This window comes from Salmo trutta, chromosome 15, assembly GCF_901001165.1.
Source record: "Salmo trutta chromosome 15, fSalTru1.1, whole genome shotgun sequence".
Lineage (NCBI taxonomy): Eukaryota > Metazoa > Chordata > Actinopteri > Salmoniformes > Salmonidae > Salmo > Salmo trutta.
The window spans coordinates 60,687,482-60,703,303 of record NC_042971.1 but is presented as its reverse complement, the minus strand read 5'-3'; the positions used below and the strand labels follow the sequence as shown (position 1 = coordinate 60,703,303).

The 15,822-nt window shown below is 46.1% G+C and overlaps 1 protein-coding gene across 11 annotated transcripts in view; it reads left to right on the top strand.

The window, feature by feature from the left end:
* Positions 1–15,822, top strand: part of mapk10 (mitogen-activated protein kinase 10) — a 106,906-nt gene that overhangs the window by 27,259 nt on the left and 63,825 nt on the right. For 9 of the 11 annotated variants that reach the window (XM_029692404.1, XM_029692402.1, XM_029692401.1 and 6 more), the window contains exons 2-3: positions 4,324–4,395; positions 9,824–9,993. In XM_029692404.1, the coding sequence (XP_029548264.1) occupies positions 4,324–4,395; positions 9,824–9,993 (242 nt within the window). Of the gene's footprint in view, positions 1–4,323; positions 4,423–9,823; positions 9,994–15,822 lie in introns of all 11 variants that reach the window. The other 2 variants (XM_029692409.1, XM_029692408.1) reach the window with 2 other exon arrangements.

Sequence of the window (15,822 nt, the reverse complement as noted above, 5' to 3'; positions counted from 1 at the left end):
TGTGACTGCCATTGTGACTGTCATTGTGACTGCCATTGTGACTGTCATTGTGACGGTCATTGTGACTGCCATTGTGACTGCCATTGTGACTGCCATTGTGACTGTCATTGTGACTACCATTGTGACAGTCATTGTGACTGTCATTGTGACTACCATTGTGACTGTCATTGTGACTGTCATTGTGACTACCATTGTGACTGTCATTGTGACTACCATTGTGACTACCATTGTGACTGTCATTGTGACTACCATTGTGACTACCATTGTGACAGTCATTGCCATCAGAGTTGTAATATCCTATGTCTACAGATGGCTGGGATTTTGCATCTGGAGATCTACCTGTGCTGCGGTGTATCAATGTCAGTTTAGACCTAGATTAAAAGCAAATACTGTTTCGGTGATAATAGGATGCCAGGTTAAATACACTGTTTGGACATTTTAATTCCTCTCATGCAGTCAATGTGCAATTTCTGACTCACTGCACGTTGTGAAATGGCTTGTGTGCTCTGTGTCACATCTACAACTACAATAGTCAAGTCCTCCTCCCCACACCTGAACACAGATATCCAGTGTCCAAAGCACAGGAATTCAGAGCATTGTATTGTGTTGTATTGTATTGTATTATGCTGTGTTGTATTGTGTTGTATTGTGTTGTAGTGTATTATATTGTGTTGTGTTGTATTGTGTTGTAGTGTATTATATTGTGTTGTATTGTGTTGTATTGTATTATATTGTGTTGTGTTGTATTGTGTTGTAGTGTATTATATTGTGTTGTATTGTGTTGTAATGTATTATATAGTATTGTGTTGTATTGTGTTGTGATGCGCTTCGTGGAACAATACTTGCCCAGGAAAACTGTTTCATTACTTGTGATTCATAGACATAGGATGACTCTCTTTGCGTAATCTATTCATTCATAAATGTCAACCCATTTCCATGGTGTTACACCTGCTGAAAGAACATGGCTTTCAGAGGCTGACCCACACACTGTATCGGAGAGACAGAGACATGGGAGAGTCATCCCTTTCTCATCCCTTAATTCTTACCTCCCCTCCCTTCTATCCCTCCCACTCCCCATCTCCCTTACCCTTACCCTCTCCCTCTGACACCCCCCTCTCTCTTCCCCTCCCCCTATCCCAACTCCCCCTCTCTCTTCCCCCCCTATCTCAACTCCCCCTCTCTCTTCCCCTCCCCCTATCCCAACTCCCCCTCTCTCTTCCCTTTCTACTATCCCAACTCCCCCTCTCTCTTCCCCTCCCCCTATCCCAACTCCCCCTCTCTCTTCCCCTCCCCCTATCCCAACTCCCCCTCTCTCTTCCCCTCCCCCTATCCCAACTCCCCCTCTCTCTTCCCCTCCCACTATCCCAACTCCCCCTCTCTCTTCCCCTCCCCCTATCCCAACTCCCCCTCTCTCTTCCCCTCCCCCTATCCCAACTCCCCCTCTCTCTTCCCCTCCCCCTATCCCAACTCCCCCTCTCTCTTCCCCTCCCCCTCTCCCAACTCCCCCTCTCTCTTCCCTTTCTACTATCACTTCCTCTACCCTCTCTCCTCCTCTACCGGCCTCCTCCCTCCCTCCCCACTCCGACTCCCCCTCTCCCTGACAGCCTCATTGTCTCTGTTTTGAAGGGCAGCCATCTCAGGAATCTGGAATGGAGCCTTGACATAGGCTGTGTCCTAAATGAAACCGTATTCCCTTTAAAGTGCACTGCTTTTGACCACTGTATAGGGAACAGGGTGCCATCTGAGATGCACGCATTGCCGTAGAGGGTTATATTGGTTGTATAGGATTTGATGGCAGTGGTTATATCTGACAAAGTAATGTCATTATGCAGCCAATTGTGGACTACTGAGAATGACAACCCTCACTATTGAGAATGACAACCCTCACTATTGAGAATGACATCCCTCACTATTGAGAATGACATCCCTCACTATTGAGAATGACAACCCTCACTATTGAGAATGACAGCCCTCACTATTGAGAATGACAACCCTCACTACAGAGAATGACAGCCCTCACTATTGAGAATGACATCCCTCACTATTGAGAATGACAGCCCTCACTATTGAGAATGACAACCCTCACTACTGAGAATGACAACCCTCAATATTGAGAATGACAACCCTCACTACAGAGAATGACAACCCTCACTACAGAGAATGACAGCCCTCACTACAGAGAATGACAACCCTCACTATTGAGAATGACAACCCTCACTACAGAGAATGACAGCCCTCACTACAGAGAATGACAACCCTCACTATTGAGAATGACAACCCTCACTATTGAGAATGACAGCCCTCACTATTGAGAATGACAACCCTCCCTATTGAGAATGACAACCCTCACTATTGAGAATGACAACCCTCACTACTGAGAATGACAACCCTCACTATTGAGAATGACAGCCCTCACTATTGAGAATGACAACCCTCACTATTGAGAATGACATCCCTCACTATTGAGAATGACAGCCCTCACTATTGAGAATGACAACCCTCACTACTGAGAATGACAGCCCTCACTATTGAGAATACCACTAAGTAATATTTGAACATCTTCCATTTTGGTAATTGGTTGGTGCTGTCTGAATGTTGCATAATGTCTGAAATATAAAGCACTTTTTCTGGAATAATTTTCTGAATGTATATATTTTTTTAAGTCTTGCGCTGTCCGCCTGTGTTCCAAATGGTACCCTATTCCCTATCTGGTGCACTACTTTTGACTAGGGCCCATAGGACTGGTCAAAAGTAGTGCACTACTGTATGTAGTGAATAGGGTGCCATTTGGGACTTAGTTCTTGGTTTCCCCACAGGGGGTGAGGTGGGGGAGACAACTATGCCTACAGCATATACCAGGAAGTAATCAACATATTAGCATATTGTCTGACTCCTGAATGACACCAGCTAGCTATTCTTAGAAGGCTTTTTCTTCCGAAGAGGAACCCTTTGTATTAAATGAAATACATTTCAATCCCACTGCATTCCACTTTGGATCAAAAAACTATACCCATCAAACTGTATTTCATCAGGCCCTCAAACTGTATTTCATCAGGCCCTCAAACTGTATTTCATCAGGCCCTCAAACTGTATTTCATCAGGCCCTCAAACTGTATTTCATCAGGCCCTCAAACTGTTTTTCATCAGGCCCTCAAACTGTATTTCATCAGGCCCTCAAACTGTATTTCATCAGGCCCTCAAACTGTATTTCATCAGGCCCTCAAACTGTATTTCATCAGGCCATCTCAGATCGTTTTCTGACCTCTCATGTTTCCTGTTCAGTAGTCGTGATCCATTATGCTAGATCAAAGCATAGGAGTGATCCAGACATTTCTTAATTTTTTTTGTCTTGCTACCAGACATCAAATTGTACCCTTGAGATCCCTAGAACTGCTGGGGCCAAGTCTTTCTGTCTGAATATTTTCACACTGTGCATTGTCTTTATTTCTGAAGAGTTCCTACAATATGTTTCAGTACTCGTCATCTGAGCCAGAGCTCATCTCATATGTATTCAGATCTTAAGTTATTTATTTACCACAGTGTGAAATATTGAACCTGCCTGTTTATGAGTGTAGAACTGCTGCACTTGATTTTCATTGCCCATTGGTGGAGGTGGTGTAGTAGTGGGTTGGGGACAAGGACAGGTCTGGAGCTGCTTGGCTTTCTTGGGGGTCTGATGGTCTGTTAAAGGGTCCATTGTGGTGATCAATCAATGAATGTTCACAAAGCTTAGGGACTGAGCTGTAAGCTACGTCAGACAGTCAATAAGAAGTTGTTGAGGTCATCTTGAGTGTAGCTGTAATCTTTCCTTTTTGTAAGGCTCAGTAAGCTCCACCACATTCCCATAGAACGACCCAGAGTAAACTCCACCACATTCCCATAGAAACCTTAGGTAGCAACCACTCTCTGATCTCTAACCTCTTGATCTGATCTCAAACCTCTGATCTATAGCCTCTAAACTCTAAACTATCTGTAGTAGATGGCTGTACAGCTAAAACAGATCTGTGACCAGCTGTCTAAATACTCAGTCTCTAGAAACTCAGTCTCTAACCTCTAATCTCTAGACTTTAACTTCTAATCTCTAGACTAGAACCTCTAATCTCTACACTCTAATCTCTAGACTCTAACCTCTAAACTCTAGACTCTAATCTCTAATCTCTAGACTCTAACCTCTAATCTCTAGACTCTAACCTCTAGACTCTAACCTCTAATCTCTAGACTTTAACCTCTAACTTCTAATCTCTAGACTCTAGCCTCTAACCTCTAGCTATATTCTAGTCTCTAATCTCTAGCCTCTCCCCTCTCTCTGTTTGTGTCTTGCAGGTATTTATGAGGAGGGATTTCTTCTATTACTGCAGTGAACCTGTCCTGGATGTGAAAATAGCCTTTTGTCAGGTGTGTGTTCCTTACAGGTAAAATAAGGTACAGTATTCATACACTTCCATTTGCCCTTCATTAGCTCTGTCTGTTCTGTGTCTAAGATGAAGACCGTTCTGGTAGCCTGCCCCTGGTCTGTACTTTATGTGTTGTAGCTTGTCTGGGTTGGGCTCAATTCCATTTCAATTTAATCAATTCAGGAAGTAAAATGCCATTCCAATTCCAAATGTCTTCTTAAATTGACTGAATTTAAATGGTAATGACCCCAACCCTGAGTTGGGTACAGCATTTACAGAATGGGACAAGGCTTCCTCAATGATGCTTGTGAATACAAACCAGCTAAGTGAAGGACAGAAACAGAAATGCACATGACCGGATTAACTATGTGTGCTTGTGATTCTAACCTGTGGCGTCATATCCTAAATTGCTTCCAGCAGTGCAAAATACTAATCATATTGACCCTTTGGTAAACATAATACACCTCACTGTTTTTTAGGTTTTTTTTGCCTAATTGTTTACAGCATCACTCCCTGATCAAGTGAAATATAAAGAAAATATAAATGAGATCATCTATAATTAGAGCTAAGATGCTCCAGTCTATTATAGGGAAGAATGGCAGGATGGAAGGATGGAAGGATGAATAGTTGGATGGAAGAATGACAGGATGGAAGGAAGGATGCATGGAAGGATGGATGGATGGATGGATGGATGGATGGAAGGAAGGAAGGAAGGAAGGAAGGAAGGAAGGATGGAAGCAAGGATGCATGGAAGGATGGATGGATGGATGGATGGATGGATGGATGGATGGATGGATGGATGGATGGATGGAAGGAAGGAAGGATGGAAGGTTGGGAGAAAGGAAGGATGGATGGATGGATGGATGGATGGATGGATGGATGGAAGGCAGGATGGAAGGAAGGAAAGAAGGAATGAAGGAAGGAAGGAAGGATGGATGGATGGATGGATGGATGGGTGGAAGATAGGAAGGATGGATGAATGGAAGGAAGGAAGGATGGAAGAAAGGATGGAAGGAAGGAAGGAAGGATGGGAGAAAGGAAGGATGGATGGAAGGAAGGAAAGATGGAAGGATGGATGGAAGGAATGAAGGGATGGATGAATGGAAGGAAGGAAGGAAGTAAGGAAGGAAGGATGGATGGAAGGAATGATGGGAGGAAGGAAGGATGGATGGATGGATGATGGATGGATGGATGGATGGATGGATGATGGATGGATGGATGGATGGATGATGGATGGATGGATGGATGGATGGATAGATGGATGGATGGATGGATGGATGGATAGATGGATGATGGATGGATGGATGGATGGATGGATGGATGATGGATGGATGGATGGATGGATAGATAGATAGAGATAGATAGATGATGGAAGGATCAAATCATATCAAATGTATTTAGACAGCCCTTCTTACATCAGCTGATATCTCAAAGTGCTGTACAGAAACCCAGCCTAAAACCCCAAACAGCAAGCAATGCAGGTGTAGAAGCACGGTGGCTAGGAAAAACTCCCTAGACAGGCTATAACCTAGGAAGAAACCTAGAGAGGAACCAGGCTATGAGGGGTGGCCAGTCCTCTTCTGGCTGTGCCGGGTGGAGATTATAACAGAACATGGCCAAGATGTTCAAATGTTCATAGATGACTAGCATGGTCAAATAATAATAATCACAGTGGTTGTCGAGGGTGCAACAAGTCAGCACCTCAGGAGTAAATGTCAGTTGGCTTTTCATAGCCGATCATTCAGAGTAGCTGTCTCTAGAGAGTTGAAAACAGCAGGTCTGGCACAGGTAGCACGTCCGGTGAATAGGTCAGGGTTCCATAGCCGCAGGCAGAACAGTTGAAACTGGAGTAGCAGCACGGCCAGGTGAACTGGGGACAGCAAGGAGTCATCAGGCCAGGTAGTCCTGAAGCATTGTCCTAGGGCTCAGGTCCTCCGAGAGAAAGAAAGAAAGAAAGAGAGAGAATTAGAGAGAGCATACTTAAATTCACACAGGACACCGGATAAGACAGGAAAAATACTCCAGATATAACAGACTGACCTTAGCCTCCCGACACATAAACTACTGCAGCATAAATACTGGAGGCTGAGACAGGAGGGGTTGGGAGACACTGTGGTCCCATCTGACGATACCCCCGGACAGGGCCAAACAGGCAGGATATAACCCCAGGATATAACCATAAGGATGGAAGGATGGATGGATGGAAGGATAAATCTTTGGGATGTACAGTGCCTTCAGAAAGTATTCATTCTCCTTAACCTATGTTGTTGTTTTACAGCCTGAATTCAAAATTCATTAAATTAATTTGTTTTCTCACCCATCTACACACAATACTCCATAATGACAAAGTGAAAACATGTTTTTACAAATGTTTGCAAATATATTGAAAATAAAATACAGAAATATCACATTGACATAATTATTCACACCCCTCCGTCAGTGCATGTTAGAATCACCTTTGGCAGCGATTACAGCTGTGAGTCTTTCTGGGTAAGTCTCTTAGAGCTTTGCACACCTGGATTGTACAATATTTGCTAATTATTAAAACAAAACAAAAAATTCAAGCTCTGTCAAGTTGGTTGTTGATCATTGACAGCCATTTTTCAAGTCTAGCCATAGATTTTCAAGCCGATTTAAGTCAAAACTGGAACTACGCCACTCAGGAACATTCAATGTCGTCTTGGTAAGCGACTCCAGTGTAGATTTGGCCTTGAGTTTTAGGTTATTGTCCTGCTGAAAGGTGAATTTATCTCCCAGTGTCTGGTAGGAGGCATACTTGACCATGTTTTCCTCTAGGGTATTGCCTGTGCTTAGCACCATTCCGTTTATTTTTTATCTAAAAAAAAATCCCCAGTCCATAGCAAATACAAGCATACCCATAACATGATGCAGCCACCAGTATGATTGAAAATATGAAGAGTGGTGCTCATGTGTAATGTGTAATGTGTTGTATTGCCCCCCAAAAAACACTTTGTATTCAGGACAAAATGGCAATTGCTTTGCCAAATGTTTTGCAGTTTTACTTTAGTGCCTTGTTGCAAACAGGATGCAGATTTTGGAATATTTTTTATTCTGTACAGGCTTCCTTCTTTTCGCTCTGTCAATTAGGTTAGTTTTGTGGAGTAACTAAAATGTTGTTGATCCATTCTCAGTTTTCTCCTATCACAGCCAATATACTCTGTAACTGTTGTAAAGTCACCATTGGTCTCATGGTGAAATCCCTGAATGGTTTCCTTCCTCTCCGGCAACTGAGTTAGGAAGGACACCTTTATATTTGTAGTGACGGGGTGTATTGATACACCATCCAAAGTGTAATTAATAACTTCACCATGCTCAAAGGGATATTTAATATCTGCTTTTTTATTTTACCCTTCTAACAATAGGTGCCCTTCTTTGCGAGGCATTGGAAAACCTCCCTGGTCTTTGTGGTTGATTCTGTGCTTGAAGTTCACTGCTCGACTGAAGGACCTTACAATTATTTGTATGTATTGGGTATAGAGATGAGGTAGTCATTTAAGATCATGTTAAACACTATTATTGCACACAGAGAGAGTCCATGCAACTTATTATGTGACTTGTTAAGCACATTTTTACTCCTGAACTTATTTAGTCTTGCCATAACAAAGAGGTTGAATACTTCTTCACTCAAGACATTTCAGCTTTTCATTTTATTAATTCCAAAACATTTCTAAAAACATAATTCCACTTTGACATTATGGGGTATTGTGTGTAGGCCAGTGACACAACATCTCAATGTAATCCATTTTAAATTCAGGCTGTAACACAACAACATGTGGAAAAAGTCAAGAGGTGTGAATACTTTCTGAAGGCGCTGTTATCCGTCTTTAATAAAAGCTGTCTACAACCACCCCACTAAATTCAATAAACGATTGCAATTGCTGCAAATATTTGTTAATTATGATCAAATGACCCTTGTCTGTTTAATTGTCAGTCGGCTGTTGAAAAGCAGACCTCTTGATAGAACTGGATAGTCTAGAGCATGACTCTTCAACCTCTCCAGGAACAGGCTCTGGTCTGGACTTACTGCAGATCTCTCCAGGAGGAACAGGCTCTGGTCTGGACTTACTGCAGATAGCAGGGCTCTTCAACCTCTCCAGGAGGAACAGGCTCTGGTCTGGACTAACTGCAGATCTCTCCAGGAGGAACAGGCTCTGGTCTGGACTGACTGCAGATCTCTCCAGGAGGAACAGGCTCTGGTCTGGACTAACTGCAGATCTCTCCAGGAGGAACAGGCTCTGGTCTGGACTTACTGCAGATCTCTCCAGGAGGAACAGGCTCTGGTCTGGACTAACTGCAGATCTTCTTGCTATAGTCTTATTCTCTTCAGAAAATGCATCCAAATGGCAGCCTATATCCTATATTGTGTTCTACTTCTGTCCATAGGTCTCTGTTCAGAAGTAGTGCACTATATAGTGATTAGGGTGCATGTATAATGTGCATAGACATAGAATGAATGCACTATATCTCTATGGTGCTGTACTATACTAGTCTCTTATTCAACATGGAATATATTTGGCTTATGTATGCATGTTTGAACAGTCAGTTACTAGACTGGGCATGTACTGATGTACATGGAGTAATGTTTGGACAAACAGTTACTAGACTGGGCTGGACATGAACATAGAGTAATGTGTGTGTCAGTTACTAGACTGTGGCACTGGCAATTTTTATTAACTAGGTAAATGACAGCCTAGTAACAGTGGGTTAAATGCCTTATTCAGGGGCAGAACGACAGATTTTTACCTTGTCAGCTCAGGGATTCGATGTAGCAACCTTTCGGTTACTGGCCCAACGCTCTAACCACTAGGCTACCTGCTGCCCCTTGGCAATGCCAAGGTTGTGGGTTCAATTCTCTCAGGGATCACATGGAGGTTTAATCCAGACCTACACGGTAGTGTGATAGTCTACTTACCAAATGGCACCCTACTCCCTATATTATACACTACATTCCGTAGGTAATAGGGAGCAATTTGAGACACTACCATGTTGCATCCCTGTCCTGCTGGGTTTATGTCTCCCTGTTAGTTCTGGATAGCCGATACGACCCCGCTCTCATGCAAACCCTTTGTCCACAGAATACCGAAAAGGCAGGTTTTGTTTCTATAGTTTTCTGTAAACTGTCGTTAAGAAAACTTAAGAGTGAAGGAAGTGGAATGAATAAGAATATCTTATTATGAAGTTTGGAAATTAGACAGGCCAATAACAGCGGACACAGGATATGTGATGTATGCCTTCATTTTGCAGGCATATTGTACTGTAGTCAACATGCATTGTTAATGGGACTAGTTCTAAATGCTATTTTAAATGAATAAAATAAACAAAGAACTTTAGCAATGCAACTGGCTTTAGAGCCAGTCACAGAGGTCAACGTGACATCACTGACCTTTTGTTTTGTCCGTCTACTGCAGGGTTTTGGTAAACAAGTGGATGTGTCATATATCTGCAAACACTACAACATGTCTAAAAGCAAAGTGGATAACCAGTTCTACAGCGTGGAAGTAGGAGATTCCACCTTCACAGTTCTCAAACGCTACCAGAATCTAAAACCCATCGGTTCTGGAGCTCAGGGAATCGTCTGGTGAGTACTGGAACGCTGCTTTTTACGCTCCTTATATTGTTGTGAAGGAAAAATGAAATGAACTGTTGAATGTATTATTGGGTTTCAGTATGATGGCAGTGTGCATATGGACTGTGGACTGTTTATCGTGAAATGAATTAAATGTTAAAGAGAGTATTCCGCTGCATAACGTCATATTTGGTTTCTGTATAATGTGCTGGCAGATATTGACTGGTTTGATTCACTTGTATGGTCTTAGCATAAAAAATTTAAATAAACAAAATATTTCATTGGGCAGTATCAGGGATTGACGCTTTTGTGGAAATCCTGGCAGTTTTTAAGAATAACAAATTGTGTGATTAGTCTAGAAAGAACCGGTTTGGTCATGATGAGCTCTCTGATACATTCTGAAGCTCAGTAGGAACCAGGAAGTCATTAACGTTCACCTCACGGCAGCTCTGCCAGCGGCTCAGGAATGAAAAGGCTGTGCTCTTCCTTGGAAAAAGGGAGATCAATGGAGATTTCCATTCCAACACTTTGTCAACGTCATTCTGCCTTGGTCCGTCTGTCTTTCCCCTGGAATCAGGCAAGAGAGGGGATCTGTGCTTCTTTGAGAAGGGTCTGCCTAGCCTGGTTCTATAGCCGGGTGGGAGGGGGCGACACTGGATGTAACCTCCTGTTCTCTCCTGTGCCCTCCTTCCCATGGCGATTGTGTACACTTACAAAAGGGGAATGGGTGAGTTGTAGGAATGCTGTAACCGTAGAAATAGAACTAATAGAACGGTTGGAAATAGAACTACTAGACCAGGCATCCCCTTTTTATGTCACTCCTGCTCTAGTAATTCTGTTTCTTTGGATGGTAAACAGGAAATTCTAGTTCATCTGGTTCACTCACAGAGTAACACGATTTGGTGTTTCAAGTTGTGTCCCACGGCAACAGTATTAACACCACAAAAAGTTAAATCCTCCTGAGAAAAAATAAAGGCTGTCATAGGGCTCTGGTCAAAAGTAGTGCACTATATAGGGAATAGGGTGCCATGGTCATACACCTCTGGTAAAAAGTAGTGTACTATATAGGGTACCATTTGGGAAGCAGGCATAGGCTACAATAATACAGGCTTTTAAATAAATACTGTTGAATATACAGTATACTGTTGTTGTCCTGCCTCCAGTCAGACTGCAAACAACAGAGAGAAAGACGTATCATGAAATCAACATCATGCAATCTGTTATATAATCAGATTCAGGAGATGTTCCCCTGTACACTGAGACAATGTTCTCGCTGTGAGAGAGAGACCTGGGCTTGTATTCAAAGAGCGTCTCAGAGTTGGGATAGTAATCTAGCATCAGCTCCCCCTTGTCAATGTAATTGTATTTCTTCTGATCTAAAAGGCAAACTGATCCTAGATCAGCACGACCCCTGCACTACGGTGTGGTTAAGACTGTCTATGATTGTCCTCTTCCCCAGTCATTCAGATCTGTGTATCTTGTCTCTTGTGTCCTGTGGCGTGGTCAGGGAGCTTCCAGACAGAGACACCATGGCCAGAGACACCATGGTCAGAGACACCATGGTCAGAGAGCCTCCAGACAGAGACACCATGGTCAGAAAGCTTTCAGACAGAGACACCATGGTCAGAGAGCTTTCAGACAGAGACACCATGGTCAGAGAGCTTCCAGACAGAGACACCATGGTCAGAGACACCATGGTCAGAGACACCATGGTCAGAGAGCTTTCAGACAGAGACACCATGGTCAGAGACACCATGGTCAGAGACACCATGGTCAGAGAGCTTTCAGACAGAGACACCATGGTCAGAGACACCATGGTCAGGGAGCTTTCAGACAGAGACACCATGGTCAGAAACACCATGGTCAGGGAGCTTTCAGACAGAGACACCATGGTCAGGGAGCTTTCAGACAGAGACACCATGGTCAGAGAGCTTTCAGACAGAGACACCATGGTCAGAGAGCTTTCAGACAGAGACACCATGGTCAGAGAGCTTTCAGAGAGAGACACCATGGTCAGAGACACCATGGTCAGAGACACCATGGTCAGAGACACCATGGTCAGAGAGCTTTCAGACAGAGACACCATGGTCAGAGACACCATGGTCAGAGAGCTTTCAGACAGAGACACCATGGTCAGAGAGCTTTCAGAGAGAGACACCATGGTCAGAGACACCATGGTCAGAGACACCATGGTCAGAGAGCTTTCAGACAGAGACACCATGGTCAGAGACACCATGGTCAGAGAGCTTTCAGACAGAGACACCATGGTCAGAGAGCTTTCAGACAGCGACACCCCCTTAGGATGCATCAGCAGGTTGGGCTAGTGGTGATGACATCACACGGCCCTCAGAGTGATGTTTTTCTAAGGTCCCTATTGGCTCCAAGCTTTCCATTAACATTCTACTGCTGTTTCTATGGCCACTCCGTCCACCCTGCACACTGTCTTCATAGAAAGACAGTGCATTCGGAAAGTATCCAGACCCTTTGACTTTTTCCACATTTTGTTACGTTACAGCCTTATTCTAAAATGTATACAATAATTTTTTCCCTCATCAATCTACACAATACCCCATAATGACAAAGCATAAACAGGTTTTTATAAATTTGTGCACATTTATTGAAAATAAAAAACAGAAATACCTTATTTACATAAAGTACCAGTTAAAGGTTTGGACACACCTACTCATTAAAGGCTTTTTCTTAATTTTGACTATTTTCTACATTGTAGAATAATAGTGAAAACATCAAAAATTTTGAAATAACACATATGGAATCATGTAATAACCCAAAGAATACCTCCCCAGTTCAAACGCTACTCTTTATATTGTAGACTCTTTTTTTTTTACAACACAAGGTTTCTAGATATTGTTTTGAATGTGTAACGATCGTCGTCGGGTGATGAGGAAGTGGACCAATGCACCGTGGGCTTGGTGCGGGGAACAGGAACGGGCCGAACAGGACTGTGGACATGCACCGTGGGCTTGGTGCGGGGAACAGGAACGGGCCGGACAGGACTGGGGACACGCACCACTGACCTGGTGCGGGGAGCAGGGACGGGCCGGGCCGGACTGGGGACACGCACCACTGACTTGGTGCGGGGAGCAGGGACGGGCCGGGCCGGACTGGGAACACGCACCACTGGCTTGGTGCGGGGAGCAGTAACGGGCCGGGCCGGACTGGGGACACGCACCACTGACTTGGTACGGGGAGCAGGGACGGGCCGGACAGGACTGTGGACATGCACTGTGGACTTGGTGCGGGGAGCAGGGACGGGCCAGACAGGACTGTGAACACGCACTGGTGAACTGAAGCGTGGAGCCGGTTTAGCCACTCATCCTGGCTGGATGCCCATCCTAGCACGGCATGTGCTGGGCATGTCCACCGGACGCACCGGGCTGTGCGGGCGCACTGGCGACACAGCGCGCAACTCCGCATCCCATGGCTCCTCCTCCAGATCTTCCCTCTGCAGGTCCTCAATCAACCGTCTCATCTTCATCTCCTCCTCCGCCGTCATCCCCCACGAGAGCAGTGGTCTGGGCTCCTCCTCTGCCCTTCCGGACCACCCCATTAGCCCCCCCAAAAAAAATTATTGGGGGTGTCTTCCGGGCCTCCTCGACCGCCGCCTGCGACTCCGTCCACCGGCTGGCATTACCTCCTCGACCTGGGAGTCCGTCCGCCAGGGTCCTTTCCCCGACATGATCTCCTCCCAGGTCCAGAACTCCTTCCCCTCACGAGCCCATCTCTCGCGCTCCTTTTCCTCCCGCTGCTTGGTCCTGGTTTGGTGGGGTGTTCTGTAACGATCGTCGTCGGGTGATGAGGAAGCGGACCAAAGCGCAGCTGGGAGCGAACACATGTTTATTCTTCACACTGAAATAAACACGTACACAAAACCAAGAAAATGGCGATACGTTAACTGCTCAAAACACAAAGAGGCAACACCCCACAAACAGCGTGGGGGAAAAAGGAACTTAAATGTGATCCCAATCAGAGACAACTAGCGACAGCTGTCTCTGATTGGGAATCGACAGAACCCAACATAGAAATAAACCACATAGAGCTAACACAAGGCTATAACGCAAACATAGAAAACAAACCAAGGAAAAATACCCAACATGACACACCCTGACCAAAATACCCGAGTTCACCTAGTCAGGGCGTGACAGAATGTCAATATAGAAATGATGAAGGAAAGCTCTCTCTGGCCATGTCTCTCTCTGGCCATGTCTCTCTCCGGCCATGTCTCTCTCCGCCATGTCTCTCTCCGGCCATGTCTCTCTCCGGCCATGTCTCTCTCTCGGCCATGTCTCTCTCTGGCCATGTCTCTATCCGGCCATGTCTCTCTCTGGCCATGTCTCTCTCCGGCCATGTCTCTCTCCGGCCATGTCTCTCTGGCCATGTCTCTCTCCGCCATGTCTCTCTCCGGCCATGTCTCTCTCCGGCCATGTCTCTCTCCGGCCATGTCTCTCTCCGCCATGTCTCTCTCCGGCCATGTCTCTCTCGTCTCTCTCCGGCCATGTCTCTCTCCGCCATGTCTCTCTCCGGCCATGTCTCTCTTCGCCATGTCTCTCTCCGGCCATGTCTCTCTCGTCTCTCTCCGGCCATGTCTCTCTCCGCCATGTCTCTCTCCGGCCATGTCTCTCTCCGGCCATGTCTCTCTCCGCCATGTCTCTCTCCGGCCATGTCTCTCTCCGGCCATGTCTCTCTCGTCTCTCTCGGCCATGTCTCTCTCCGCCATGTCTCTCTCGTCTCTCTCCGGCCATGTCTCTCTCCGCCATGTCTCTCTCCGGCCATGTCTCTCTCCGGCCATGTCTCTCTCGTCTCTCTCGGCCATGTCTCTCTCCGCCATGTCTCTCTCCGGCCATGTCTCTCTCCGGCCATGTCTCTCTCCGCCATGTCTCTCTCCGGCCATGTCTCTCTCGTCTCTCTCCGGCCATGTCTCTCTCCGGCCATGTCTCTCTCGTCTCTCTCCGGCCATGTCTCTCTCCGGCCATGTCTCTCTCGTCTCTCTCCGGCCATGTCTCTCTCTGGCCATGTCTCTCTCCGCCATGTCTCTCCGGCCATGTCTCTCTCCGGCCATGTCTCTCTCCGGCCATGTCTCTCTCCGGCCATGTCTCTCTCGTCTCTCTCCGGCCATGTCTCTCTCGTCTCTCTCCGGCCATGTCTCTCTCCGGCCATGTCTCTCTCCGGCCATGTCTCTCTCGTCTCTCTCCGGCCATGTCTCTCTCCGGCCATGTCTCTCTCGTCTCTCTCCGGCCATGTCTCTCTCTGGCCATGTCTCTCTCCGGCCATGTCTCTCTCCGGCCATGTCTCTCTCCGGCCATGTCTCTCTCCGGCCATGTCTCTCTCGTCTCTCTCCGGCCATGTCTCTCTCGTCTCTCTCCGGCCATGTCTCTCTCGTCTCTCTCTGGCCATGTCTCTCTCGTCTCTCTCCGGCCATGTCTCTCTCTGGCCATGTCTCTCTCGTCTCTCTCCGGCCATGTCTCTCTCCGCCATGTCTCTCTCCGGCCATGTCTCTCTCGTCTCTCTCCGGCCATGTCTCTCTCCGGCCATGTCTCTCTCGGCCATGTCTCTCCGGCCATGTCTCTCCGGCCATGTCTCTCTCCGGCCATGTCTCTCTCGTCTCTCTCCGGCCATGTCTCTCTCCGGCCATGTCTCTCTCGTCTCTCTCCGGCCATGTCTCTCTCTGGCCATGTCTCTCTCCGGCCATGTCTCTCTCCGGCCATGTCTCTCTCCGGCCATGTCTCTCTCCGGCCATGTCTCTCTCTGGCCATGTCTCTCTCGTCTCTCTCCGGCCATGTCTCTCTCCGGCCATGTCTCTCTCCGGCCATGTCTCTCTCCGGC